The sequence below is a fragment of the Penicillium cinerascens genome (assembly GCF_028974065.1).
Source record: "Penicillium cinerascens strain IBT 15544 chromosome Unknown contig_16_segment0_segment0, whole genome shotgun sequence".
Classification (NCBI taxonomy): Eukaryota; Fungi; Ascomycota; class Eurotiomycetes; order Eurotiales; family Aspergillaceae; genus Penicillium; species Penicillium cinerascens.
This window is the reverse complement of record NW_026695286.1, coordinates 3,287,144-3,315,143: the sequence shown is the minus strand read 5'-3', so window position 1 is coordinate 3,315,143 and position 28,000 is coordinate 3,287,144. Positions and strand designations below refer to the sequence as shown.

General features: G+C 51.9%; 11 protein-coding genes across 11 annotated transcripts; 4 read left to right on the top strand and 7 right to left on the bottom strand.

Annotated features, from left to right (window-relative positions):
- Positions 1-1,143: 1,143 nt before the first annotated feature.
- N7498_001242 (aldehyde dehydrogenase) lies at positions 1,144-2,797 on the bottom strand (the record flags this gene model as incomplete). Its single annotated transcript, XM_058448305.1, has 4 exons — positions 1,144-1,288; positions 1,354-1,796; positions 1,853-2,246; positions 2,340-2,797. The coding sequence occupies 4 exons, from the start codon at positions 2,795-2,797 to the stop codon at positions 1,144-1,146; spliced, it is 1,440 nt and encodes a 479-aa protein (XP_058313716.1).
- Positions 2,798-3,369: 572 nt separating this feature from the next.
- N7498_001241 (protoglobin family protein) lies at positions 3,370-4,378 on the bottom strand (the record flags this gene model as incomplete). The annotated part of the gene is made up of 3 exons (XM_058448304.1): positions 3,370-3,868; positions 3,926-4,199; positions 4,258-4,378. The coding sequence occupies 3 exons, from the start codon at positions 4,376-4,378 to the stop codon at positions 3,370-3,372; spliced, it is 894 nt and encodes a 297-aa protein (XP_058313715.1).
- A 1,751-nt stretch (positions 4,379-6,129) lies between these two features.
- On the bottom strand, positions 6,130-8,441 carry N7498_001240 (putative hydrolase; the record flags this gene model as incomplete). The annotated part of the gene is made up of 8 exons (XM_058448303.1): positions 6,130-6,430; positions 6,488-6,618; positions 6,670-6,810; positions 6,864-7,079; positions 7,130-7,536; positions 7,594-7,778; positions 7,825-8,041; positions 8,105-8,441. The coding sequence occupies 8 exons, from the start codon at positions 8,439-8,441 to the stop codon at positions 6,130-6,132; spliced, it is 1,935 nt and encodes a 644-aa protein (XP_058313714.1).
- A 1,589-nt stretch (positions 8,442-10,030) lies between these two features.
- Positions 10,031-10,916, bottom strand: N7498_001239 (histidine phosphatase family protein; the record flags this gene model as incomplete). Its single annotated transcript, XM_058448302.1, has 2 exons — positions 10,031-10,810; positions 10,908-10,916. 2 exons carry the CDS (start codon positions 10,914-10,916, stop codon positions 10,031-10,033), a joined length of 789 nt encoding a protein of 262 aa, XP_058313713.1.
- Positions 10,917-12,683: 1,767 nt separating this feature from the next.
- Positions 12,684-14,063, top strand: exg1 (glucan 1,3-beta-glucosidase; the record flags this gene model as incomplete). The annotated part of the gene is made up of 3 exons (XM_058448301.1): positions 12,684-12,760; positions 12,829-13,208; positions 13,270-14,063. 3 exons carry the CDS (start codon positions 12,684-12,686, stop codon positions 14,061-14,063), a joined length of 1,251 nt encoding a protein of 416 aa, XP_058313712.1.
- Positions 14,064-14,643: 580 nt separating this feature from the next.
- On the top strand, positions 14,644-16,986 carry N7498_001237 (Zn(II)2Cys6 transcription factor domain-containing protein; the record flags this gene model as incomplete). The annotated part of the gene is made up of 4 exons (XM_058448300.1): positions 14,644-14,700; positions 14,751-14,842; positions 14,901-16,877; positions 16,932-16,986. 4 exons carry the CDS (start codon positions 14,644-14,646, stop codon positions 16,984-16,986), a joined length of 2,181 nt encoding a protein of 726 aa, XP_058313711.1.
- A 213-nt stretch (positions 16,987-17,199) lies between these two features.
- On the bottom strand, positions 17,200-20,721 carry N7498_001236 (putative importin 11; the record flags this gene model as incomplete). Its single annotated transcript, XM_058448299.1, has 7 exons — positions 17,200-18,285; positions 18,352-18,540; positions 18,591-19,063; positions 19,125-20,137; positions 20,193-20,330; positions 20,395-20,495; positions 20,557-20,721. 7 exons carry the CDS (start codon positions 20,719-20,721, stop codon positions 17,200-17,202), a joined length of 3,165 nt encoding a protein of 1,054 aa, XP_058313710.1.
- Positions 20,722-21,366: 645 nt separating this feature from the next.
- N7498_001235 (uncharacterized protein) lies at positions 21,367-21,864 on the top strand (the record flags this gene model as incomplete). The annotated part of the gene is made up of 3 exons (XM_058448298.1): positions 21,367-21,469; positions 21,520-21,664; positions 21,732-21,864. 3 exons carry the CDS (start codon positions 21,367-21,369, stop codon positions 21,862-21,864), a joined length of 381 nt encoding a protein of 126 aa, XP_058313709.1.
- Positions 21,865-22,516: 652 nt separating this feature from the next.
- N7498_001234 (acid phosphatase PHOa) lies at positions 22,517-24,027 on the bottom strand (the record flags this gene model as incomplete). Its single annotated transcript, XM_058448297.1, has 4 exons — positions 22,517-22,954; positions 23,011-23,671; positions 23,728-23,789; positions 23,842-24,027. The coding sequence occupies 4 exons, from the start codon at positions 24,025-24,027 to the stop codon at positions 22,517-22,519; spliced, it is 1,347 nt and encodes a 448-aa protein (XP_058313708.1).
- A 1,162-nt stretch (positions 24,028-25,189) lies between these two features.
- N7498_001233 (pex2/pex10/pex12 family protein) lies at positions 25,190-26,768 on the top strand (the record flags this gene model as incomplete). Its single annotated transcript, XM_058448296.1, has 3 exons — positions 25,190-25,498; positions 25,559-25,822; positions 25,875-26,768. The coding sequence occupies 3 exons, from the start codon at positions 25,190-25,192 to the stop codon at positions 26,766-26,768; spliced, it is 1,467 nt and encodes a 488-aa protein (XP_058313707.1).
- A 184-nt stretch (positions 26,769-26,952) lies between these two features.
- On the bottom strand, positions 26,953-27,604 carry N7498_001232 (anthrone oxygenase family protein; the record flags this gene model as incomplete). The annotated part of the gene is made up of 2 exons (XM_058448295.1): positions 26,953-27,491; positions 27,547-27,604. 2 exons carry the CDS (start codon positions 27,602-27,604, stop codon positions 26,953-26,955), a joined length of 597 nt encoding a protein of 198 aa, XP_058313706.1.
- Between the last annotated feature and the right edge of the window lie 396 nt (positions 27,605-28,000).

Below are 28,000 nucleotides of genomic sequence, written 5' to 3'. Positions count from 1 at the left end.
CGAACAAAAAAAAAGACACGCCCCTTGCAGTTGGGTTTCAACCGTTTGGCACGTGGGTCTGTTTATTTTGAAAGTCCGCTTTCGGTTGTCCGGTGCTTCGCCCTTTTGTCTTTCGTGTATTTTTGGAGTATTTGCAACGCCCGAGAGCAAGGGCTCGCTAGTCTCGGAGAATCCGAGGCTGCGTGAGACTGACTTCCAAGTCATTGGTCAGCGACCCGTCCCAAACAGAAATTGTCATTTCGCGTGTCGACGCCACTTCTTGGGGTCCGGAATGAATCCCACAATCTTCTAGAGTCGTTCCACGGAAATGTGACCCTTTAGGCGCCCGGCTTACCGTGGCGTTGCCCGTGGATCCAGATTGGGTCCTGTCCTCCAGGGACTGAACTAAATTCCCAAGTCAATCTGATCGCTCGCGAAACCCGGATCGGAAAAGAAGAAAAGAATCCGAGAGCAAGTCAACTCTGTCGGACACATCTCAACATCCGAACCCCCTGCCAGACTTGCCTATTCTCTCACCCACGATACGAGTCTGCTGGAATGCAATTGGAAAGCGATCGAGAATTATTGTGGCTCCCTTGGGCAGTTCTAGGCTCTTACGGGCATGCAGGAACACCCGAGCCATACTCCGTACAGATCACCCACCCTTGATCGCCGTGAACCACTAGATGAGAGCAGGGTTTGCCAAGATTATCTAGCACTCAGCAGGAGATGTGGAGCCCGTCGGTATCCCGTGGAGCAATCAACAGTGCACGCTACACCGAGTCGGATAACTCGGGTCCTTGCATTTGCACGCAGGGAAGCAAAAGACAAAGGCCTAGACCACATATCACTCTCCTTGATAGATTATTCAATTTCGCCTTGTATATGCCAAGATCCCATATTACCAACGACTCATTAATCCCAGACACCCAGATCGATGCCCTAGTACCAAAGGCGTTAGCCAACACATGCAATTTCCGTTAATATTGCACATCCACACTTAAAATGTAGACAATATTTGCATTCGTCAATCTACAATCTGGTATTCCAAGCCTTTTCCGTCCAAAACATCCATCGTATCAAGTGCCAAAAGACAGCCCAAAATGAGTCATATGCCAATCTTCCTCCCTTAAATGTTTTCCCAAATGTTCCAATATATACTTTTTACTCCATCCAGGTGACGGTCTTGGTCTGCAGGAACTCGTCGTAGCCGCCGATGCCTCCGAAGCGGCCAAATCCACTGCTCTTCCAGCCACCGTGGGGCAGGACGGGCTCGTCGTGGACGGTCAGGGCGTTGATGTGGACGGCACTGTCACAACGTCAGTACGGGGGATTCGGGAATTCGGGAATTCGAAAAGACTGGAAGATACTCACCCAGCCTCAATCTGCTTGGCCACGCGCAGACCGCGGAACAGGTTGTTCGTGAACACGGCCGAGGTCAGACCGTACTCGGTGTCGTTGGCCAGAGCCACGGCCTCCTCCTCGGACTCGACGACCATCAGAGACACGGTCGGGCCGAAGGACTCGGTGGCGTACAGGTCCATCTCCTTGGTAACACCCTCGACAACGATGGGTCGCATGCTGGTGCTGCTCGCTTCGTTGGCGCTGGCATCGCCAAACAGGACATTAGCACCGCGCGAGACGGCGTCGGAGACGAGTTTCTTGTTCTTATATACGGCGGCCGAGTTGACGCACACCAGAGCCGGGGCATCCTTGCCGAAGAGCTTTTCAGCGGTTTCGGCCAGCTTCTGGCGGAATTGGTCGGCGATACCGCGCTGCACCACGATGCGCTCGGTAGACATGCAGATTTGGCCGGACTGGGGATGATGTTAACGACGATAATAGGGGGGGTTTGTGTCGGTGGGATACTTACGTGCATGAATGAGCCGATCGCGCAGTTCATCGCGGCCTTATCCAGGTTCGCATCGTCCAGGACAATCGCAGACGCCTTACCGCCCAGCTCGAGGAGCACGGGCTTAATGTACTTGCCGGCAGTCGAAGCAATGATTGCACCGACGTGTGTGCTACCGGTGAAGTTAATCTTGCGAACAGCCGGGTGGGCAATCAGCGCGGTAGTGACAGCCGGGGCATCGGAAGGCTGGTGGAAAACGACGTTCAAGCATCCGGCGGGAAGACCAGCCTGTCGGAAAATATCACCGAGAGCCCAGAAGCACTTGGGCGAGAGTTCCGAGCCCTTAAGCACGACTGTGTTACCCGCAGCAAGCGGGAGTGCAATCGCTCGTGTGCCCAGGATGAAGGGGGCGTTCCTGCATGGCACCGTTAGTTACTCTGCACGGCATTCGCTCGACAACTATCTAGGTAGATAGATATTCTAGGTATTTCGATATGGAGAATCCTACCAAGGTGCAATTCCCAAGATCACACCGTACGGCTCCTTGAAGACCATCGCGCCCTCGCCGTCCAAAGTGACGTTGGGCACGATACCCTCGATAGTGGGGATGCGGGCCGCGAAGTCCTTGATAAAGTTGACTCCCATGTTAAAAGTGTGTTCCACGAACGGCCGACCGGCGCCGGTCTCCTCGAGCTGGTACTGAATAAGCTCCTCCTTACGCGAGGCCATGATATCGGCCGCCTTCAGCAAGATGTCGCGGCGGTCATAGGCCTTGGTCTTGCTCCAGGCCGGGAACGCGGCTTTCGCAGCATCCGCAGCGCGCACGGCATCATCCACCGAAGCTCCGGCGCAATGGCCGGACAGCTCACCAGTGGCCGGGGCGTGGACCTCGAACTTGATGTCCGTCACGACGGACTCGCCGTTGATGATGAGCGGGGTCACCGCTTTGTCGCCGTTCTGGGCCATTGTGAAATGAAAATGTGCAAATTTGAAGAGAATATGTGCAAAAAAAGAACACGAAAAGAGACGCAGAAAGCCACCGAGGGGGAATATGGACAGATCAAAAACAAAGGAGGAGGGGTTAGGTATCAGATGAGTGCAAATGAAACCTTGCCGAATGTGAACAGGGGATGTGGGGAACGGGAGGCGATAGCTCATTCATCGATTGGGAACCGCAAATTTTTATCTCCGGCTGCTCTATTAAGTCCTGCCAGAGACGGATTAGAGACGGAGTTACGAGAGCTTCAGCTACCTCAACTGCCTCAACTGCGAGCCGAATGTGGGGGGGGGGGGAACGCTCCGAAGTCTCCACGCCCCTCGAAGCATCACCGTTAAGCTATCTGGGCCTTCGGAACCCATGGAACTCGCTGACAAACTGCCCGGGGGATTTCCGCCCTCCCCTTGTTCTTACAAAAAATAAAGAGAGAGGAGAGAGGAGGAAGTATGAATGGGAATACCGCCAATGCCTTAAATTCAACGCTCATAAATTCGTATATAGATCCCGTCCCTGCGCCTTAGAATGCTATCCGTTCTCGCTATCAATTGGCCCAGATCTTCGTTGAAGTTCCGACGTTCTTGGCCAAGTCTGCAAAGGGACAAATCGACCCCTGAGGATCCACACTGTACGCAGACTGATTCGTGTTCGTCGTGTGATCTGTCTGCGCCGAGGGGGCCGCACTGTGTGTTGAAGGCGTCGTGGTGCTCACAATGCTGGCCGAATCGTCGTCGACCGAGCTGGCGTCGCTGCTGCCCAGAATTTTCTTGCCGTTCACCCATCCCTCCCTGGAGAAGCTGTACTCGGACATCTCGTCGGCGTACTCTTCACCGTCACGGACACGGTGTCTGGCGAAGAGGTCGTTTTGAATCATGATGATCTTGTTGACTGCGCGGACGAGAGCGATCTTCCGGCGGAGGGAGAGCTGGGGATGAGACATCAACGCTTCGATGAAGATGTCTTGGATGTACCCGATGCAGGCGTTGATGTGAATGAATTCGATGTTGAGGGAGTGCAGGCGTTCCTGGCCGCTGTGCATCATTCTGTGATTTTAGTTAGCGACACGTCATGTAGATTTCCGTGTTGGTGCGTAGACATACCCGACTTTGTTCAGATATCTCCAGAAATCCATGGACGTAGGGTCCTGGCACAGGCGAATGAGGTACCAGCGGAGGAACATCTTGCGTCGTTTGATCTGAGGGGTGTCCTCGTCCAAGTATTCTTGTTCTGGCTCGGTCTCATCCGCCGTCGATTGCGTGTGAAAGGCGCGCGAGGTGATGTCGTACTGCAGGAGCTTCTTATACACCAGGTTGACCACGGCGGGAATGAGTTGCTTGAGATATTTGCCTCCACTTGCGAGAGCTTCAACGTCGTCTGATTTGATTACTGTCAGCTTGTACAGGCACAAAGCAATGAGTCACCCAATACATACCGGCATTGAAGTCGAGGAAATGATGCAAATACTTGATTCTCTCCTCGAGGCTTGTGTATAGAGACTTGCGGTCGACGTGCATTGGCTCGAAGCCAACACCCAAGCCGTAATCGTGAGACATTATAGCGAGTCGTAGCAAGAAAATAACAGCGAGTTCGGCGTGAGAGAAGAAAACTGAGGTACCTCGTGGCCTCCACATGGCCAAACAAGCCATTTACTTATATACTCCTAGCTCGGACCGAATCATCCGCTCATTGATTTTTCAACACGAACGAGATCCCGGCAGAGAAGGATATTAGACCGGATTAAGGAAATCGCACAGCAACGATTGGGTGGACCTCCTTCCGAGAACAGAGAGAGATCCCGATTTCTAACGAGAGCTCACCCCAGGAGAAGAGTCTTCCGGGGGATATCAAAACACCGCCTCGACGAATCACGCCACACCATTAATAGAGGGAGCCTATTCCCGAAGAACAGGGGGAATAGGGCATCGGCAGGTGTGGGCTGGTCCCTGCAATCTCCTCCACCTGCACCTCCACCAGAAGGACGCCAGAAAACGCCAGATATCGAATCCGTAGACGCAAAGGCACCTGTCACGGAAAATTTTGAAACAGGCGACAACGTGGAAAACGTGGAGATGGGAACCGTAACCTGGCTTTGTTAATTTACTTGCTGCGCCGTTGCGCTTTGGGCGCCCTGTCTGTCTTCTGCATGCTCGATTCTCGAGACGTACGAGCGGATCTCAAGCCGACACGCCAATGCACGCCGACCATGTTTCAAAGACGGGACCGGCCGTTGACGTACACTAGACTCCGCTGTGGTCCCAACGGTCTCGCGTCAAGTCCACTTCTATCGGAGCCGACAACCCGGCGCGAAACTTTTGCCTCACTGATTACCTCAAGGTACACTTTCTATCCTGAGTCGGACAATGGAATAAACATCCGTCATGTCAGGAGAGCATCAATTGCGATTGTACGTTACAGCATCCCACGGACCGTAAGTATGGGGCGGAGAAATTAACAAAGGACTTCCAGAAAACACCGAACCGTTCGACGCCGAGTGGGTCCGGTAAAAAAGACATGCAGCTGGAACGAAAGCAGGTTGAGTGAGCTTTTACCTCGCATCGCGCCAATCAGCGCTGCCTGAAATCATCGCGTGATGCCGTGGCCTGATCGAGATCCGATTCTTTCGCCCGATGGGCTGATGACCCGGGAATCTTCCGGTTGGGCGCGACCAGCTCACCGAAGAGGTTGAAAAAGGGGGCCAAGGAAAAAAGTCGGTGTGAATTGAAATTTCACATGTCCTTTTGCCTGGTTGACAGCTCCAAAGGCTCGGTGATCCCTCGTGAATTTCATACACTGCATCATCAGAGGATGCGATATGGCCTTTCTCAAACAGCCGCACTAGACGATCAGCAATGCCTGTGCTGATCACTTCCGAGCGAGAAGGTCTAGGCTCTACTTCTGAGCGGTCTTTCGGGTGCCTGGCCTGTCTGAGCGTTGCGATGCCCCGCGTTTTGTCCACCTGGGACATCGCGATTAATGGAACTGCCGTGCCGAGCTAATCTAATTGAGTTTGCGAGAAGAAAGTGACAGCTGCAGCCATACCTGTTTGTACCCTCTTACCCATTGGTCATCAATTGTTGGGGACGAGTTTCATCTTTTAGATGTGGAATGGACCTGTCAATGGTTGAAATGTGACAGACCGGTCACATTTCATCACATTGCTATATCATTTAATCCAAACACTTTCTTATCATCGGAAGAATGAGAGAGGCGATGAAGATACGGGAGAAAGTTAAAAAATTTGATGCTAAGCAGATCGGAAGAAATCTTTGATAAAAGAATGAATTATCTGTTTACCCCCTACTTCTCAGGGGCTCGACATGGTCGCATTGCTGCGCGCAGATGCCGCATTATATAACGCCTGAATGTCTGCCTTCCACTGACCCTCATCAACACGCTTGAGACGACGGTCGTAGGTCATCAGGCCGTTGACCTCACCCTCGACGTCGGTAGTCTGAGTCCAGATGCCACCACTGCATGCGAATCGCTTCACCTGGTCCTCGAGCTCACCGAGCAGCATGTGGCTACGGTAGTTCCAAACATCGATAGTCTGATCGATTTCGTAGGTCTGGTTGATGCCGTTGATTGCATTCTGGTTGTTCCACAGGCTACCGTTTGATCAGTAAAATACGTTTAGAAATGTATGCAGAGAAAAGACGACTCACTGCTCGATGGAAACATTGTTTCCAAGCCCACCGAATTCACCCTGGAACCCAATCCGAGTGTCGTCGTAGGGGCTCGAGTTGATAGAGTAAAAGGGGGTGCCACATTGAGGATTGGCGTAGTGGTGATTATCCTGGAACTAATAAGCAAGATGATCATTTCCCTCCACGAAGAGAGCACTCACACTAAAATCGCCGGCGCCGTGATCGAACCAGCCAGTGGTCGCATCGACCAGCCGGGTGGGATCCAGCTGTCTGACGAGATCGGTAAGCCCAAACTCGGGGTAGTATGTCAAAATCTGACCCCATCCTTCGTTATAGATAATCTAGTAGATCGGTGAGCAGAGGAAGCCTTTTAACTACGTGAGGAGCTACTTACCCAGATCGCGATGCTAGGGAAGCTCTTGTGTTGGTTGACCAACAACTCCAGCTGGCGTGTAAATTCCTGCTGCTGCGCCGGATCTGGGAGGATGGTCTCGGAGGTACAGTTTGGCAGGGTCCTGCTCTGCAGTGGGCGCATTGCAGGCATATCCTGGATCACCATAAGACCAATCTCATCGCATGCTTGGTAGAATAACTCATTCTCGACTTTCATCTGCAGAAACTGTTAGCCACTGCCATCGAATTTTGCTACCATTCACTTACATGCTTGCGGAGCGTGTTGAATCCGAGGCTCTTCAGAACCTGCAGGTCGTACAACATTGCTTCCTTTGTGGGAGGTGTGTAAATACCGTCGGGCCAGAAGCCCTGGTCGAGGGTGCCGAACATGAAGATGAACTCGCCGTTTAACAGCGGCCGAACCACACCGTCCACGGTTCCCTGGGAAATGGTGCGGAATCCAGTATAGGTCTGGACTATGTCTTTGCCCATTTTGACAGTAAGATTGTACAGATTGGGGGAGTTGGGTGACCAGAGCTTGGGCGAGTCGACGTTGAACTGGAAAGGCCGGTTTGAAGGCCCACTGTGCGTTGCCACGACATTTCCGTTGTCGTGTACGGCAATCTGGACATTGGTGGTGACGTTGGTATTGGCGGTGTGAACCGTCACGTTGACTGACAGCAGTTAATATCAAATATCACGGACGGCAAATTTTAGGAGATATCACATACCTTGACCGTCCATGTTACCAGCAAGGTCAACTCTGGTGATGTGGTTTGCTTGGACAGGCTCAATGAAGACACTCTGCCAGATTCCACTGCAAGGTGTATAGAAGATATGGCTCGGGTGAAGAGTCTGCTTGCCAATGGGAATAACATAATTACCACTATCAGTCGGATCGTGCACAAACACCAGCCTAAATGGTCAGCCTCCTGTCTCGGGTTTCTGGATGTTCAACTCACAGTTCATTTTCCTGGCCCTCTTTCAGATACCGTGTCACGTCCAAGGTGAAACGGAAGTATCCTCCACGGTGAAAACCAGCCTGCCTGCCATTGACAAATACCGTGGCTTCATAATCGATGGCTCCAAAGTTCAGCAGCACGTTCTGGCCCTTCCACCCCGAAGGAACCTTGAACGAAGTGGAGAACCACGAGTACAGACTATAATTCCCTTGGATTCCTGCAACAAAAGTGTCAATACTGACCTAGAATCAATCTTTATTTTTGTTTCACTTAAACCTACCAGACAGTCCACTCTCCAAACATGATGGAACGAGCACCTCTTGTCCAAGAACCTGCCCAAACGGTGGGTTCTGTACAGCGCTCAGACTCGAGGCATTGCGATACTGCCAAACACCATTCAGGTTCTGCCACTGAGATCGCTGCATCTGCGGCCGCGGATACTCAGGCCAGGGATTAGTTCCCACTTTATCCGTCCAGGGGGTGGTCAACGGCGGCTCTTTGAGAGCGTACTGGGCGCCGCGAGCCTGGATAACTGGTCTTTCTCTACCATCTTTACCCGAACGAGCCACAGCTGTGGCCGCTAGGAGCGACAATACGACGCTCCGCAACAGCTGCATGATTTTGACGAAGCCGAAGGTGCACCAAGCCTCGTGAGGAAGTGAAATACAGACGATCCTCGAGAACTATCGGAGAAATCACATCGTCCCAAGAAGGGCATTACTAGTTTTATGTACACCTTGCATCGGCTAAAGCGAGCCGACATGACCGAGCCGTTGTGCCATCATTGATGGGCTCTAGCAGGAGCCAAAGGCAACCTAAGGACTCTAAGACCCCTCCATACTGCAAGGGGGAATCTGGGGGGCATCGAGTCGTGGCAACCGCCCTGCCTCAAAACATGTCCCCACAACGAACGGCACGCCGGCGAAATACAACAAATGAAACCCTGATCCAGTGGGAAAGTGAGACCACGGCTGGTGGAGCTAATTAATGGAGCCTTGGCCAAGGCAGGATACTCCTTGACGTGTTGATAGTGGAGTCGATGCCGAGATACTTGGGGTCGTGCTCAATCATTTTCCTGCTTACACCTACACGTCACAGCCCACCGTTCCAGTGGAGGTGCAGTAGACTCGCTTTTCCATTTCTACTTACGGGCAACAAGCGAATGTGTTGTCTCGTCTTGCCTGCATGAATGGATGACCAGTCGAGATTTCTTGTGATAATGGAGTACTGACTCAATAGCCTTTGCAATCACATTTCGGAACCAGGAGACGACGAATAGAAAGTACCTCGAGTATGCAGCAGAAAGTTTCATCCAGCAAATCAGAAACGAATGCGAGTGCCGTTATTTGAGGCTATCAAAAGGGGGTTTCCGCGTTCCAGAGTTTCCGGGCTAAGTCTAGCGGAGAATCATCGGCGATCGCATCACAAGGGCACCGGCAGTCTGATGCCATGAATTGAATGGCGGGGTATTCTCGAGCCCAGGCATAACGGGCTCCGCCTGAATCTCTGTATTGCTAAACTATGCATACTCTATGGCCAAGGCTGATTATTGGGCATACATTTCTTCCACGCCGAAATCCCTTGAATCCGCACACATCAGACTCTCCACCTTCCAAAGACAAGATGACTACACTAGCCAACCCAAAAATCTCATCTCAAGTCCGTGAAGCCAAACGGCTCGCCTAGTACTGTTGATTCCATCAAAAGGAAAATAAGAATACGAAAAAAGCCGACGCCTTCCCCTCAACCTCCCACTGTGGCGCGACGATCGATCTGGCGTGATTGGGCCCGCAGTAGATTGATTCTTGGTTATCTCCGCAATGCAGCGTGGGTAAATTCCCTTTAGGTTCGGTGCTCGGTCTCTGTCCCCGCGCGTTATTGGACCGGCTGAACGGTGTAAGCCATGGTATCTGGCGGTGTGCCCCGTGCTCAATGTGGGGGTTGCGGGGGTTGGTGGGGTTGAAGGCTCCGAGTTGGGGCTGAGATTGCGATGTTCAGGGAGGTAATATGAGCAATAATGGGATTGCCTGCTTCTTGGGGTATGGAAAGAGTTCCACCTGTGATAACCTCCAATCGTTCGCGAGATACGTGGGGCAATAGACATGTGAAAATAATGATTCAGTGAGCAATCGATCTACAGCTCTGATGTGATACTGTACATGCAAACTTTCGCATCCCCGTAATTTCTTCTACATCTAAAAGCACCCTAAGCAGGAACGCCGTCCCGCACTGTGCCCCAGTTCTTCACGGTCCAGTTACCAAAGCAGGCATACTGGTACTCAGCCTTGGCCAGACTTTCCTTTTGCACCTTCAAGAATGTCGATAACTCACACCAGCCATCTCCACGATACTCGCAAGCGTCAAATCTAGCATGCAGAGGAACCGTGTGTTGGTTCTGGACGAAGTGAACATATCGCGTTTCACCGGTACCGGCGATATAATCACCACCCTTGGTAGCCTTAGAGGAGCGCTTCACAGAGACCTTATGCGGCGCCTTGATAATCTCGATATTGAGTCGCCCAGCAAAAGGCACCAGTCTGCTGGTATGGAACTTTTGATCTGCCGGGGGGCCAGTGGCAGGCAGGAAGCCGGAAAATTGGGTCAGGCCAAATACCGTCAGGACCGAGATGATGTTCGCGTCGTGGGTGAACTTGAGGTACAGCTTTTGGTCAAGATGGAAAGTGACCGGGTTCGTATCCAAGGTCATGTTGGCACCTGTCATGTTCGCCGGTACGTCTACGTAGTGCCCCTCAACACGAGCCAGGAACTCTTCCACCCACGCAATACCCTGGGCTCGGCCGGTTGGACTGAGGAGGCCAGAGTAACCGGCGAATTCGGTGTCCTGGAGATACTCGTAATTCTCCCAGTCTTCATAGGTGAACAGGTTACAGAAGTCGCTGTGGCCGAGACTGATAGTCTCGTGGGGACAGAAAGTCTGGGCATGGAATGTGTCCGTGACGGTCCAGTTGTAGTTTCCAGCAAGCTTCTTCGGCCGAGCAGTACTCTCTTTGAGATCCGATCGGACGTTGAAGAATACGGAGATGAAAGATGCGTCGAGCTTCAATCATCACCGTCCAGTTTACCATTTGCATGGCTGATAATCTTATCGAGACGCCTTGCGGGCGCACATAATGACAGTGACCCAGTAAGCGGTGCCGGCCACTCTAAGCGAAGGGCTACTGTCCGCGCTACTCTCCAAACCACCCGACATCGAGAGTATAGTCCAAGTTCAAGTTTGAATTTATGCCCTTTATGCCGCATATTCGGCCTCTTCTGCTCCGGAATTCAATTTCGTTCAGGCCGGCGAATGGAAGGCGGCCGGACGCGAGTGTTGCTGAACAGTTGTGTCCTGGATGAAGGCTCATGGCCTGAATCTTCAGCAAAGTTCAATTTCCATCGAGAGTGGAGCTGGGTAGGACACGTGCATTCCTCACCACATTCCTCGTGCTCTTAGCGTTACGAGGCGCGTCACGATTCCTACGCTACCCTGGTCTAGATCATGGAAGCCTTGAAGAATGGCAAAGCGACCCAACGACAGTGGGTTCCAAACCTGCTTCATCCATGGTTCATAGAACCGTGACGGTGACCTGAAGAGTCTCAAGCTCACGGGTGACTTGTTATTGCGGCCGGCAACAATGTGGTTGTCGCCGAGAACGGAAATACAAATCCCGTTCGGAAGTACCCGAGCTATCCATGGATCCAGTGGACAATGGGCATTCTGACGGGATGACCTGATGGAACGGAGTTTGTTCCTGGTCGGATACAGCAGAGGTGGTGGAGGTCCCATTGGGAAGACCCTGGTTGACATGACCTGGTTGGGCAATCTGTACAACAGCAATAACAAAATGACCTCTGTACATCACATCAACACGACTCACTTAATTGTACAGCCGCTTGATTCATGAGATTCAATTCACCGACAAACTCGATCAGAATGCTGATTCAAGATCTTTCACATTCCGCATGGGGCAAGCCTCACACGTGGCCGATCTCGTTCTGGGTGAGGAATGTTCGCAAACAGTAACTCGCATCTCACCCGATCTCGCCCGGTCATCCGGTCATCATGGCGTACAGGTTCATCATACGGCTCCAAATAAGCAAAGTGGCCAGAATGAAAATCCAAATACTGGCCCAAATGGCCACGGCCGGTTGAAAGGGAGTATGGGAAATGGTTGTGGGAGCGGTTCCAGCCTTGACGGAGTCCGCAGAGCAGGAGCCCGGAGTAGCAACGCTCTTGCCCACAGTCCAACGCTGTTCTCATGCCAAAGTAATTTGCAATTTGGCTCCTCCACTCATCCACATTCATGAAATCTCCATCTTTCTCCATCTATCCCCATCCAACTGTCGTGTTTACCTCCCATTTCGACGCCGACTGGGCTTCAGACCCATAGTGGCCCAGTTTGGTGATATCAACCGCCTCAGATCCAAATCCTTACTGCTGTGCGGTCCGGAGGGAGCAATTCCGCGACTCATTGTCACCCTTGGCGTAGTGACAAGGGCCTTTGTTCCATTTATCAACCCCGGACCCCAGAGTGCCACTCCACTGCTTTCGGCCAAATTGATTGCCTTTCCCGGAGCCGTCAACTGTTGATCGGCGTTGTCAGAAGAGCAGATCTGCGGCAATATTACCCAAGGTGTGTGGAATGTGCCTCCCAGAGGCCTCGAGATTTCCGTTTCCATTCACTTCGCCTGCCTATAACCTGCATCCGGCCATCTTCAAGCACATGCATCGACATAAAGTTTACTTATAGTGGCCGATCGCCATGCCATTTGACACAATTCTTCATTCATTCCATTCCTGAAGCACAGCCACTTTAGGATTGACTTTTGATCTTAGGAATTTCAGCATGTCGTTCAAGATGTCGCAAAAGGCCCTTCTCGGCCTCCTCATGATGGGCTCGGCCACCCTGGCCCAGGAGATGGAATCTCCTCAAGTGTGAGTCAACATGATCCTTACTGGCCCGGCCCAGTATCAATTGCAGAAGAGAACTAACTTCCGAACAGGGGCCTTACCTTCAACTACGGAGCTGACAAGGTCCGTGGTGTCAACCTCGGTGGTTGGCTTGTGCTGGAGCCTTGGATCACCCCATCGATTTTTGATGCTGTTGGCGATGCGGCTGTTGACGAGTGGTCCCTGTGTGCCACCGCTGGCGCTGATATGTGCCGGGATATGTTAAATCAGCACTGGAGCAGTTTCATTACCCAGGATGACTTCAACCAGATCGCCGCCGCGGGCATGAACCATGTTCGTATTCCCATCGGCTACTGGGCTATTACGCCCCTGGAGGGCGACCCATATGTCGATGGTCAGCTACAATACCTGGACCAAGCTGTCGACTGGGCTCGTGGTGCTGGCCTCAAGGTCCTCGTTGACTTGCACGGTGGTAAGTAATTGAATTTCCAATCCTTGTCAATGGTAGACCCTTTTGACACATTGCCTTATAGCCCCCGGCTCCCAGAACGGCTTTGACAACAGCGGGAAGCGTGGTGCTATTGAGTGGCAGACGGGAAACACCGTTGAGCTCACCCGCACTGCTCTCGAGACTCTGGCTGCCCGCTACGGTGGTGATGCCGATGTTGTTACCGCGGTTGAGGCTCTGAACGAGCCTAGCATTCCCGGTGGAGTGAACGAGGACGGCTTGAAGCAGTACTACTATGACTCCTGGGGTGTCGTCCGTGAGGCCAGCCAGGATACCACCGTTGTTCTTCACGATGGTTTCATGCCCACTGAGTCTTGGAACGGATTCATGAGCGAGTCAACCGGTGTCTGGTACGTGATGATGGACACTCACCACTACGAAGTCTTCGACTACGGCTTGCTCGCCTTGGACACCGCCTCCCACGTTAGCACGGCTTGCGGCTTCGTCAACGACCACGTTCTGCACTCCGACAAGTGGACCGTTGTTGGCGAGTGGACCGGTGCCATGACTGATTGTGCCAAGTACCTGAACGGGAAGGGTATCGGCGCCCGCTACGACGGCACCTTCGCTGGCAGCGAGGGCGCCATTGGTACCTGCGACGGCAAGTCCGAAGGCAACGTCTCCGATCTTTCCGAGGAGGACCGTGCCGACATCCGCCGCTTCATTGAGGGTCAGCTGGATGCTTATGAGAAGGGCAACGGCTGGCTCTACTGGACCTGGACGACCGAGGGCGCCCCTGAGTGGGACATGAAGCAGCAGCTTGCCGCTGGTGTCTTCCCCAACCCTGTCACCAGCCGCCAGTTCCCCGGCCAATGCTAGATGATATCGCTATGATGCATTCCATTGCTTTCTATACACGCATACTGGTTATATTCTCTTAGTGCTTGCTGTTTGGAGTTCCTTCTTTCTTTTTGACTTGGCTGCTGGAGTTTCGTGCCTTGCATGCAATGCAGGCTTTTCGGCCCCGGAGTTTTTCGTTTATGCTTTGTTAAACAGGAGTTAATTAAAGCAATCCAACTATACTTTATTTCATAAAATATCGGTTCAAATGAGATGTCTCGTGATTGTAGAACTGACGATGTCTGTGGTGCTTGTCTTATAGTTAGTTACACCACTCTTCCGAGTTAATTGTTGAATAGATTCATAGTATACTAAGCATCCATGGGCCCCTAGAAAAACGCAATGAGTCCGGACTTCGAAGAAAATTTCCAAAGGTCTCTTTCGGCAATTCTTCGGGCAGTTCCTAAGATCAAGATTTCTACAGAACTACCTACTGTCCCCACACCTCGCCTGATCTCCTTTCTCGGTGCGTGGTAAAACCCACATCGGAGCAAGTGCGATCCCCCGCACCCCGCGTAAAACATCTTCTGGCGGGTATCAATGCCCGAACCATCATACTATGGCCGAGACCAGTAAGGCGCACGCATGTAACGAGTGTCGAAGACGCAAGGCTCGGGTATGTAAGATCCGATCTCAGAGCGAAACGGAAACTGACACAGCTGCTAGTGTTCCCGCGAGCTGCCCGTATGTGCGCAATGTCTCCAATGGCGTCGGCATTGTCTGTACGAAAAGCCGATGCGAAGCCCACTTACTAGAAAGTGCGCTTGAACTCTGCTTTTCTTTCTTGCACAGACTTTCCGGACTGACTCGGTACAGACATCTTACCGAAGTCGAAGAATCCCTCCGCATCGCCACCCAAATCATCCGCGACCATGGCCTCGATGTCGACCTTGATGCAGAATTATCGCGTGCCAGAAATGGCGTCAGTACGAGTTACCTCCCGTCGCAGCCGGAGAAGATGGAGGACGAAATTCCTCGCGAGGGTATGAAGAGGCAACGAGCCGATTCTTCAGGCTCATCTCCCGGCAGGGTTCATGGAGTTGAGCTAGGGATCTTCGAGCCTTGCTTGGAGATGCTGGTGTCGGATGGTAGCGTTGAAGAATCTCCATCCACTGATATATTGCCATCGACCACACCAGACGATCCGGTAGCGAGCGGAGCAGACTATGACTGGGATGAGCGAAATACAGAAGCACAGAGCTGCCTAGACGGAATGGCAGCCTTGTCGATCCAAGAAGAACGACCGGGATATTTGGGCCTCGCGTCTGGTGCCTCCCTTTTGCATTTGATCCAGAACTGCTCTAGCGGTCCATTGTCTTCGACTTCCGTGTTACAGAAGCCACCGACTCCCAAAGCACAATCTCCACATTCATTATCAGTCAACTTGCAACGAGAGATCCCTCCACAAAAGATCGAGGCCTATGTTGCAAACTACTTCAGTGAATACCACATTTCATATCCGTTGGTACACCAAGGGCTTTTCATGGCACAGTATCACGAAATTGTTCCACGGCCCAAATACGGCTGGACAGTGCTGATGTACATTGTTGCCGCCCTTGGCGCATTTATGTCTGCAACGGCACCGAACGACGACGATCTGATCCTTTACCAACGTGCTCGATCTCATCTCTCGCTCGAAATTCTCGAAGTAGGCAGTCTGACCCTAGTACAAAGCCTGAGTCTCATCTCCAACTACCTGCAAAAGCGAGATCGCCCGAACTCGAGTCATAACTACCTTGGACTGGCTGTCCGTATGGCCTATGGCCTGGGTCTGCATAAAGACTATCCCAGCACAGAGGGAAATCTCCTCTATCGCGAGATCCGTCGCCGGACCTGGTGGTGTCTCTTCATTTATGACGTCGGCTCAACAATCACCTTCAGCCGTCCGTTGGCCATTCCGTCGGCTGGTATCGACGCGAAGCTGCCTCTCAACATATCAGAGAGTGACCTGACTATATCTGCGACGACGTCACCAGAGAATATCAATGCTCCCACGATTTACACGAATGTGCGAGTCCAGTCTCAGTTCCATCTGCTCACCAACCATATCTATAACCGCGTCATCTCCAGACCTGCCCCATCGGCTAGACAGGTTCTCGAGTGGGACGATACCTACATTACCAAATGGTTGAACATGGTACCTTGGTACTACAAAGAAAGCGCCCAAGTGCCAGAGCGCCACGCGCTAGCACACTCAATCATGACCTGGCGATACAAACACTTCCGAATGATCATCTACCGCCACTTCTTGATTCAAAAGGCCCTACTGACAACTCGATTCCAAACATCAATTATCCCCACATCTATGGAAGGCAATCGACCACCAGAGACCTCAGACTCATGCAGGTACCGAGACTTAGCATGTGAACGCTGCCTGAAAGAGTCGCACGAGACAATCACGAGCATCGACCGATTCTGGAAAAGCAACGTACACACGCGCATGGCATGCTGGTATGCACTGTATTTCCTGTTTTCCGCCACTCTGGTACCGGTCGTCCTCCTTCGAAACGAACCTCAATCTCCATTCGCAGACAGCTGGCAGGAGGATATCAAAACTGCCATTGAAATTATCAAGAGCATGGTGGAACTGAGTCCGTTTGCGGGTCGGTGCTTTGAAACGCTTGAAAGCCTTCGAAACTGCTACAATGAGTCGGATGACTTTGCATCGGGCATGGGTATGCCTGATATTCCTGGGCTGGCAGATCCTGATCAGGTTCCTCTGGCTCATATGTTTTCGTCGAATTTTACTGGATGGTTGGAGGCTCCGGAAGCCTACTTTGAGGAACAGTTATGGTGTGTACACTCTACTTAACCTTCCATAGAGTTTCATGCTAATTGCCGCAACAGGAGTAATGATCAGTTATTTTACAACCCCGACTTCCCAGAAGATACGCAACCTTGATGGTGGCTCGAGTCGTCTAGATTTTGACGTGATGTGTAATGATAGATCTCAATATTACTTTGTAATTTTCAATCAATTGGGGTATGTAGCTAGAAAACTCTAACGTAAACATAACATAGCGTCCTCAATGGGGATTTAGCGAAGTTCCAATGGACTTAGAAAATGCAATGAGTATAGAAGATGCAATCGTACTGAATCACACATTCCGATCCATCAGATCAGTCCCAAAGCACCAAATGCCGCCACCACGTCGGCATCAATATTCGCCAGCCACTCCGCCTGGAATGTCTCCGGGCCACCACAGGAAACAATCAGCTGCTGCAGACGCTCGCGCACAAAGTCGCGGATCGGGAAGCGATGAATAATATCCGAGTTCTCCCAATCACGGCGGCGGTGGTTCTCCGGAGGCTCGACTTCGTCCGACGCCTCAGGTACGGCGGTTACAGAGCCGGCGGGTGCATCCCAGAAGACTAGGTAATCGGCGTTTGAGTCTTGGCCGCCTTCTGCCAGCTCGAGGATGAGGTCTGTCCAGACGGTTAGGTAGGACTGCAGGAATTGGCGGAGGAAGTCGGCTGGGAGGTCGGGTGCGGCGGTGTTGGGCGGGTTTTGCTTGAGACCAAGGAGTTGGGTGAGGGCGAGGACGTGCAGCTTCTTCTGGTTGGCGCTGCTGATGTTATCATAATGGGCGAACCACTCCTTGAGCAGCCAGGAGAGATCTTTATATGGGGATTGGGCGTGGTCTCCTTGGATGGCGGCTACGATAGCGGAGGCAAAGATTGTAGGACTAGCGAGGGCTAGTCGTGCAATGACGGAGAAGTAGTCGGTTTCAACGACGCCAACGACGTTGGAGGTCTTGCGGTTGGGTCCGGTGGTTTCACTGGCCTCGTAGGCGGAGTGGAGACCCTCAAGGATGGAGCGGAGGAATGAGCTTTGGATTAGGCTTTGAGAAATGGCGTTGTAGGTTTCATCGCTTCCACCATCCACGGCTTCGCCGCTGCGGATTAACATTTCAACCAAACGGGGGACAACGCCAATGCGTTGTCTTGTTGTATGAGAGAGAAGGTCCTGCAAGGCAATGAGGAGAGGGGTACGGTATTCGTGTTTGAATACCTCCTGTGGTGCCAGCAGGATATAGGACTCGACAATTTGGAGTGCCTGGGGTGCACTGTCGGTTCCCGACTGAAGGATCGGGAATACAGAGGGGAGAAGAGCCAAAATATCGGGGGAGGGAGTGGGTGACTGCTGGATTATGGCCGTCCAGAGTTCCAATGCTTCATCCAAGAGGTACACCAAGGTTTCCTAAAAAAAAATTAGTTTCATGAAATCGAAGCGTGCGCCAAGGGAAATTGCGATATGAAGACTCACGGATTCGGGGTGAACTGAGCTTTGAATCAGTGGGAGAATAAGCGAGTGATACCGAATAGACTCCTGCTTCAATGAGTTGATCAAGGATGAAAGAAGCGTGAGGATGGCCTGCTTCATGAGATGTTCATCTCCAGATTCCTCCCACAGGGGTGGAAGCAGCGAGAGAATCTGATCGGCGAATGGAGCGATCTGGAATTTTAATTAGCATCAGAATCAAAGAGAGTTCGCATTGGACTTACATGGTGCTCCATCTTGACAACTGCAATACGGACAGTCTCCAACAGCCCCATTTTCGTTTCAGATAACTCGACTTCTTGAACAAGAGACATAAGGTTGCCGAGGATCGACTGTGCAAATGGCATAAAGTGGGCCGCCGTAAACTCGTAGGGGTCAAGGACCTGGCTCAGTTGGCGTCCAGCGGTGATGCGAACAACGAGGTCATTGAGCGGATCATCCTTGTTGAGCAGATGCTGGAAAATCTGGAAGATGGCATCGGTATTTAATTCGCCGTACTTGACTGGGACCCATTGGCCCAGCACGAGCGCAATCCGTCTGCGCAGGAGTCTGTACTGCGGATCTTGGATCTGAACCTCGGTGACCATTGTTCCTTGCAAGAACTCGTTGAAGTTCAGGTGCTGCTCAAGACTGGCTGCAGCTAATCCAATAGCAGAGTATAGGGAGTCCTTCAACACTACATCACGGTTTTCGGTATCTGCGTAGCAACGATTAGTACCTTCAGACTCTCCCACGGGACACCAGGGTTTGATACTCACTCGCAAAGTTCTGGAACACGCTCAACAAGCGCGGGATAAGCAAGTCTTTGAAATGGATGACAAGGTCCAAGAACAGCTTCTCAGAACAGGAGCGAATGGAAAATTCCCATGCTTCGCTACTCACTTCCTCTCGCTGAACCCAAGATTCAGGCTCGGCTTCCCATTCCTGGAAGTCCACATTTCGGAACTTAAAAAATTGAGTGACGAGAGTCTCCATGACATTCAGCACCAGGTCGTGAGTGAACAATTCTGTCTTGATCCGTTCGACAGCCAGCTTTCTTTCCTCTTTGTCTTGCGGAGTCTGGTATTTAAATGTTTGGACGGGGTTAAAGGCCATTCTCGCACAAGCTCGAACCAGGAGCAAGGCCCGCAGACCAGTCTTCTCGGCTAATGATTGCCCTTCAGCATCGGGATCAGCTCCGAGGCTGACATAGCTTTCACTGAGCCGGACGACCAATGACCAATAAGAATTAACGAGCGAGATGCTGTTTGGAAACAGCGCAAAAGAGGCTGGATGTGTTTTCGCCATCTCCACATGGAGCTTGGACAGTTGCAGGGTGTGTTTTTCGATGACTTTGGTCACAGGCTCCGGTAATTGGGCAGCCGCCTCTCCAAAGGAAGACAGTCTGGCAAACTGCTCAAAGCTCATCTGCCAGAAATCCTTCACCTCCGAATGGCGACCTGGGTGCTCATAGCCAGATATAATGAGGCGCCGAAGAACCTTGAGACACATCAAACTCTGCTCCATTGCCTCGAGGGATGATTCGTTTCCGCTGCCCTGGTCGAGTATAGCGATCCATTGATTAATATTCTCCACATAAATATTTCCCAAAACATGGAAGAGCTCGGGTGAGACCGATTGGAGGTGTACTCGAGTTCTTTGGATTCGTGCCGTTGACAACTCTTTGATGATCTGAAGGAGCATAAGGAGGGTTCGAGGGAGCTCCTGGGGGTTCGCGTCGGGGCGGGTAGCAGAACGGAGGAAAGAAAGCAGAGAAGTGATCGCATCGGGCCTTAAGAAGTCAGCATTAGAGCAATGTATGCGTTACAGTGTCCTGGGAAACATACCAATCATGAGGAAACTCGTAGCGCAGGATTTTGGCAACCATCAGCGCATTCTGAAGAGCAAGCTGGCGCTCCGGCTCACAAATCCCTGCTTCCAAAGCCCTCATCTTGATCTGTTCCTTTTCTTCCTTGGTGATTGCACTTCATGCCTGTCAGTGTATACTCCCTTGCAGAGCAACATCCCAAAATAGTCTCGAAAACGTACTGGGCTGCAGTCTTGCGCCAAAATCTATCGATTCCGTGTTTCAGCTGGATAATAGCAAGGTATCGGACTTCGGTCGGAAGGGAGTAGTCAACGAAGATGTTCTGCAGATCAAAAACGTCAGCTATACTGCGCACTGTCGCGTGGTGAAATGCCTGAAAGTACCTGAAGGGTAGGGTAGTAAAGCTTCTGTTTCTCCCAGTACTGAAGCTGCTTGGTGCCCGTTTGCACCTGCTGTTGGGTAGAGCTTGCCGCAAGAACCAGGGCATTGAGGACATTCGACTGGTTCATCGGGCTGGCCTCGCCCGGCACTTCGATCATGTCGGGCATGGTGAACGATTATCGTCGCGGCAGGGGTAAAGGGACGTGTGGCAGCGGAGGCAGGCCGTCGAAGAGAAAAGGAATGCTCAGACGGTCACAGATCTTCCATCGAAATGGCGGCCGAATCGAAGGGGAGACATGCAACGTATGTCAACAAAACCCCGGACGGTCTGCAATTGACCTCGTTGCTCCCCTCATTTGGTTCGGGGTATCATTGATCCGGATCAGCCCAAGCCCTAGGGCCTGACCCTGACATGTGACCCGATACGGAACTCGACTTAGGGCTTTGCACGGTGGAGACCAATGAAGTCACTGCCATCATTAGACCTGTTCATGGTCCAGTACATTATAATATCATAGCTCTCAGTCTTGTTTCCAAGATTTCCGGGCCCAAGTGGTCCTTCAACCACGCCCCTACCTTCCTTGTCCGGACATTCTCAATATCAGTGACATAGCTATGATGTTCCATGATGCAAATTCAGTCAGTCTTTGGATCTGAGATAATGCTAGAGGAGTATTTAGTCGAGATATAGTCAGAATCAATTCACCTTTCTCATCATATTTTTCCTCTCGAGGCTCTCAAAACACTACCTCGTTCTTTGTCTATTGAAATACCTGTATCGACCAGTATCTTTTATATTACACCCAGACACCATGCCTCCTCACTTCGAAGATTTGCGCCAGGCTGCATTCAACGCCGAGAAGGACTTGAACTCTTACCAGGCCAAGCAGGGCCTCGGCAAGAAGAGTGACTCCAGTACGTTGTGCAGAGTACTTTCTCTCCATACAGTTCTAACAACATGATAGCTCTCGAGTCCGGCGTTAACGAGATGGTCGACAAGAAGTTCTCCGAGTCCACTGGCGTGAAGTACGGGCCCGGCTCCACTGCTTCAGGCAGTGACCACCGTAAAGTTCCTGAGGATGAGGGAGGTACCCGGGATGACCGTGGCCGGTAAGATTCATACTCCCTACACTTGGACATCGGTTGTTCGGTTACTGACATGACCATATTCAATTAGACTCCCCAAGGCAGGCGACTTCAAGGGTCCCGGCGGTCCGGAGGACAACATCAAGATCGATTCTGAGCAGCGCGGCGGTGACCAGGAAGTACCCAACCTGCAGGATATGAAACGCCGGGGTATTGCGAAATAAATTGTATTATAGAGCGAAGTCTTAACGATCTATACGACCAATGTGATACTACATAAGAGTATTGCAACTACTATTCAACCGTTTTCGAAACTAAGATTGGCTTTTGGAGGTTAATACATGTAGGAGGCGTCTTTATCATTCCGTAGAATATCCCACTGGTCATGTTCTCTATGAAGGTGGCTCCGGCTTTAGGAACTCTGAACGCAACTGTTCCGAATAATAGCGAGAAGCCGCCAATGGTTGTCATTTTCCAAATCACCACCTAGGATCAATTCGCTGATTAAGGATACAGTTCATCTACACAGTCAAACTATTCGCAAGCATGCTTCCCACAAGGCATAATCATCGTCCTCTCCGGCCACGGCAACCCTTTCGGCACCCGACTCGCCGAGCACATGTTCGTCCAGACAAAGCCCATCTTGATCTAGACTGGGCAGATTGGTGGGCTTTAGGGCTGAGGATGTCTTGAAAAGGTATAGTCATTCGCGTTCGCTATGGCAATTGTGTCAATGACTTTTAAATTATGGGAGCATATATGCAAGAACGCTCGTGACCTGCATTGAAAATCGTTGCTAATACATTAAAGAATAGTGCTATGAAATCGAAAACCCCCGATCATTTTTTATCGCCCAGAGAAAACCCCTGGATCAAATTAGATGAGATAGGCAAAAAGAGCCACCATAGCACCAGTCATGGCCATGTTGGGGGCCGTGGCAGCAACGGCAGCACCAGACTTGGTAGTGTGGACGCTCGGGGCAGCCGAAGTGGTGGTGGTGGAGTTCGATGGCTTGCGAGTAATAGTGACATTGGTGTTGTAGTCATTCTTGGAGTCAACGGGGAAGGGGGTGGTGTAGTTGTGGGAGGCCTGGAGACCCGCGTAGGTCTTCTTGACAATATCAAGGATACCGTGACCAGCAGAGCAGTTGGCCTCAGTAGCCGGGATGGGCCAGACGGGGGAGAACTTTGCGTAATGACCATCAGCCATCGGCCCGGGGTAGGTCTCGTTGAGACGCAGGTTGGTCATGTCAACCTCGTAGTTGACGTAGCCGGTCTTGTTGGCGACCAACTCGAGGATGTTGGCACCGCAGTCCTAAATATCAAGGTCAGAAGTTGAACTTTGAGTATAAGCATTTCAATTTGACTTACCCAGCGACCGAGAGAGGGGAGACCCCAGTTGGCAGAAACCGAGGCAATGGTGGAGTAGTGGGTGTAGAAGGTGTCGTCCTTGGTACCCTTCAGGTGGTCAGGAATGGCACCACCAACGAGGATGCTGAAGATCCGGTTGGTCTTGTGGTAGGTGTCATCCTCATCAAAGGTCAGGAGAACGACAGTGTTGTCCATGAAGTAGTCATTCTTCAACAGAGTGGACATCCAGCTACGCTCCCACTTGGCGGCGAAGGTGATGTTGGTGTCGTGGGCGTCATTGGTCATGTTGGGGGTGATGAACGCCCACTGAGGAAGCTTCTTGTCATCGAGATCGGCAAAGAAAGCATCAAAGCCCTTGACCTGACGAGCGCGAGTATCATTCTTGACGACGGAATCATACAACATGAGGGGGTTGTGCTTGCGCACGTAGTCCTTGGCATGGGTCTCCTGGTTGGAGTAGTTGAAGCCCTGGAAGCCGGCGTACGGGATGTCCTCCTGGTACTCGCCCCACGAGATATCCTTGGTGTCCAACAGATCAGCAACGGTGGAAACGTTGGCAGGCACCTGGTGGTAGTGGTCATTGTCCATGCCGAAAGTGTCACCACCAGCGGCGGCACAGTAGTTGGGCTCAGACGGGTGGGTGACAGCGTAGTAGTTGGTCCTACAACAGAATTAGAATGCATTCACGTATGTTATAAGACTCAATTGAGAACTTACAGCAGAATACCCTGGGATGCCAGCCACTGCAGGTTGGAGTCGGCTGCGGCAACCTCGTAGTCCTAATTGAATGTTAACAAAAGCAGCCCAAAAACAAGGGAAGTCGTCGCTTACAATGTTCTCCAGCCAGACCTGGTAGAAGCGGTCGAAGGCCAGGCCCTTGACGTCGGAGATGGGGGACTCAGGCTTGGTAGTAGCAGCCGCCGCAGCGATCTGAGTGAGGGCAGGTTCCGAGGTGGTAGCCACCTGGGCACGCGCCATAACGGCAGCGGCCAGCAGGGTCGCGATAGTAGCCTTCATCGTATTGACTGAAGCGAGAAAGTGGTCACGCGATTGATGAGAGCTCGATGGTGGGTACTGTGAACGAGGACGAGGACAAGGACAAGGAAAGAGGAAGTGATTGGAAGGGGGAAGATGTTTATGTACGAGGAATCTCTCAACTTCTCAACTGGGCACATGTAGTAGATTTCGCATGGAAGCACCTCACGGTGACATCGCGCCTTCCAGTGCTTGCTACCTACTTAGGCACCGTCGATTGTACACCCCGGCCCCGGTCCGAAGCTTATACTGGCACTGAATGATCGTCACGGCTGCGCCCACGATGTAAAAGCGCACGCTTTGATTGGCCATCGTGCCCCTGTCCCTGTGGATGCCAAGACAGGGACCAATGCACCGTGGGGCCGCTTGGAGGCACCGGGCACGTGTGTGGACCCTGATTTCTTATGGCTGAGTTGCAGGGTTTGGAATATCTAGTTTATGATATTAAATTCGTTTCAGGGTCGACAAAGGTTCGTTCGGGTCAGATATCTGAGACATTGAGGACCGCGGAATTGGCCGATATCAATCACCTTTTTGAGTATAGTTCAAACCTCTCGAGCCCTACCGCCGAATATTCACTTTTCAATTGCACAACCAGTGCAAGGGTAGGCTTGCTTTAGTGCTCGTGACTGGCGAAGTGAGTGGCCAGGAACATTTTCGGTCGTGCCATTGGGCCGCTCTATCCTTGAACAAGCTTTACACCACGGAGATATCTTGTGGTCCGGCACTAGGAGATATTGTGATACCTTGCCACCACTATATACTGCGGTCGATGTTATGGCCAGGCCTGATGTCACGGCAGGACAAGCAAATTAACTCACGTTCCTTCACTAGGAGACCTCCATGGATCGGTGAGAACCTAGGAAGTGCGCCTACTTGTTTCGCAGATTCTTGCACTAGTGGAGGCCGTTGCTTGTTTGGTATGCTTGATGGCGAGCTTTTTGTATACATGTTCAACCATGAAGACCATGAAGACCATGAAGTTCAGAACCCTCCCATACTTCCTCTACGTTGATTTCTCCGGATGGGGGAGTCACGTGGTACTAACCTCGGCTCCGCGTATGGGGAACCGACGCCCTGATGGTTTCCGCCGACCTCCTCCATCGTTTCCTTTCTTACCCGACCATCGCACGATGATTATACGATGAGCTCGACAAATTTCGCCGCTGCACAAGAGCGGGTGCTCGAGCGCCGTCGCCTCCGTCAGGCAGAAGCGCGTGCTCGGCTGGCTGAACAGCAACGGGCATCGCCGATCAACTCTGCTACCGTCCAGCGCCTTCCCTATCCGTTAAACCGACTACCTGGAGCGGGCTGGATGACATGGAATTCTATCAAGGGCCGAGATGGTACGCGCCCGGCGTTTCGGGTTGGCCAGGTGGATGCAGAACTGCTGGATGAGGAGCTACTGGGCCTGATGAAGGGCCAGGTTGGGGATGCTCTCAAATACTTTGGAGTATGCAGTTCTTCTTGGAATATTCCATTATGTGGCCACATGTGCTAATAAATCGAACAGCCTCAAATGCGGGAAGACTGGTCACATGAAATTCTATTCGCGCTGCGAGCGATCCTCTTCAAGCTCTCGATATGGGACCATAATGCATCATACGGAGCTGCACTGCAGGGCCTTCAGTATACCGATAGCCGAAGCAAGGGACCCGTGCATTCATCTCCAACGAAATGGCAGAAGACCATGTACGGCCTGCTGACCGTCGGTGGTCGATATGCGTGGGATAAATGGGAGAGCTGGTTGATTGGGCAGGAAGGTGGCTACGAAGAGGTTGGTCACTTCCTACTATTGTGCTTGATTTGATACTGACAACCGTACAAAGCCATCGCAGGATGTTCGGATGTTGTCCCGCCTCACAGACCTAATCTCTACGTCGCACTCGATCGCTGCCTTCGTTTCGTTCCTCGTATTCTTGGTCAACGGTCGCTACCGAACATTGGTTGACCGACTTCTCCGTATTCGTCTCACGCCGCCATCTGCCCAGGCCAGTCGAGAGGTCTCCTTTGAGTACCTGAATCGGCAGCTGGTCTGGCACGCCTTTACCGAATTTCTTCTCTTCCTACTTCCCCTCGTCGGAATCAGTCGCTGGCGACGGTGGATATCTCGCGCGTGGCGGAAGACCGTCAATGCCCTCAAGTCAAGCGGGGACGAAGAAGAGGCTGCCGAGAAGCAAGGAGAGCTGGCCTACCTCCCGGAACGGACTTGCGCTATCTGCTACCGAGATCAGAACCCCTCTGCAGCAACGGAAAGTGATGTCCTCGCGGCATCGGCATCGGGCGGTATCTCAGGCTCTGCACAAACAGACATCACGAACCCCTACGAGACGATTCCCTGTGGCTGTGTCTATTGCTTTGTCTGCATTGTGCAGAAGGTGGAGGCGGAAGAAGGTCAGGGCTGGGTCTGTCTCCGATGTGGCGAGATTGTCAAGAAATGTCAACCTTGGAACGGCGACGTGCTGGAAGAAGCTCGGTCGCAGCCCGGAACCGGCAAGATTGTCGGTTTCGCCATGGACGAGGAACGCCCGGACGATGCCCATCATCCAGATCGGACAGAAGGAAGCACAGAAAAGTCGAGTCCGCTGGAGGGAATATCCGCCGACGAAGCTTTACAGCATTCAAACCAATGGTTCGACGAGGAGAAGCAATCGGCAGAGGATGAAGCCACAACGGAAGAGGATTCAGGCTACCACTCCGAGAACCAGTCCGAGCAGACTTGAACCTAACAATTGCTCAAGGGCCTTTGCTTTCCCATATTGTCAATACGCGTTCATTACCGGTGTCACTTTAGCTCTCACCGCAGTTCGGACTTTTAGAATTATCACGATACCCACCCTAACTGGAGTCATCTTGTACATAGCCGCATATATCATTACAAATGTTGAAAGTTCCCAATTTCGTCCTTCATTCCATCCAAACAACACCACAGAACCCAATCACCGCCCCAGCCACAACAAACAAGGACCGATAGAAGTTCAGCTCTCCCCACTTCTCTACAAGCGCAGGCACATCTTGGTCATCCCGAGCTCGCTTCGCCTTCTCCTGCTCGTTAACCACCATCCCCTTGGTCCCCTCAGCCAACGCCGCATCATCACGGGCAGCATGTGCCATGAGCTTCGTATTGGTGGGCCACATTACAAGAAACGTCCAGGGCATAATTCCCATCGTGATGACTGCGGCCGTGGCATAGATACTGCCCCAACTATAGTTGACGGCAGTCGGGGCGGGAGCATCACGCAGCACCCAGGCAAGATAGGCATTTGCCAGGGACGAGACCGCTGCGGTCGGGGGGTAGATTGACAATCCGCGATTGTAGGCATTGAGCCATTGATGGGAGAGGTGTGCAGCGGAAGTCCCCGAAGTCTTGCGCGCACCCGTCGATGGATGACGTGCAGGGATAACGAGGACAGGGATGGTAACCAGGGAAAGGCCCATCATCCCGCCTATGTCTTATTAGCTCCTGTTTGTGACGCATAAGCAACTAAGTAAAGTGCTTACCAGCTACGTAGCCGCAGCCGAGCGTTCCGATCATCTGCGCGACCACGATATCGGTCATCGTGTAAATACAGGTGATGAAATAGATAAGGTTGTTACGTATAGGAGATGACTATGAGCGGGGGACACTAATGTCTGAGATCAACTCTGAGATAGGAGGGACAAAGGCATTACAAAGATAAGAAGAAGGGAAAGGCAAAAAAACAAAGTCGAAGCATCACAAAAGCCCGAGCGTTCGATGACGTCCCGTCCCATGAATGCGACACGCGCATCACCTGCACTCGGGTCTTGTATCGCGGAGATAATTGTGGGTCTTTCGTTCGGATAGTTGGATTTTAGCATCGTGAATCTATCTACTATAGTTGAGTGCACAGTAAAAACAATCATAGTTCAACGCCCCGCAATGCCGAGCCGGAGGAATAGGCGCAACTCCGATCTGAGCAATGAACGCGCAATG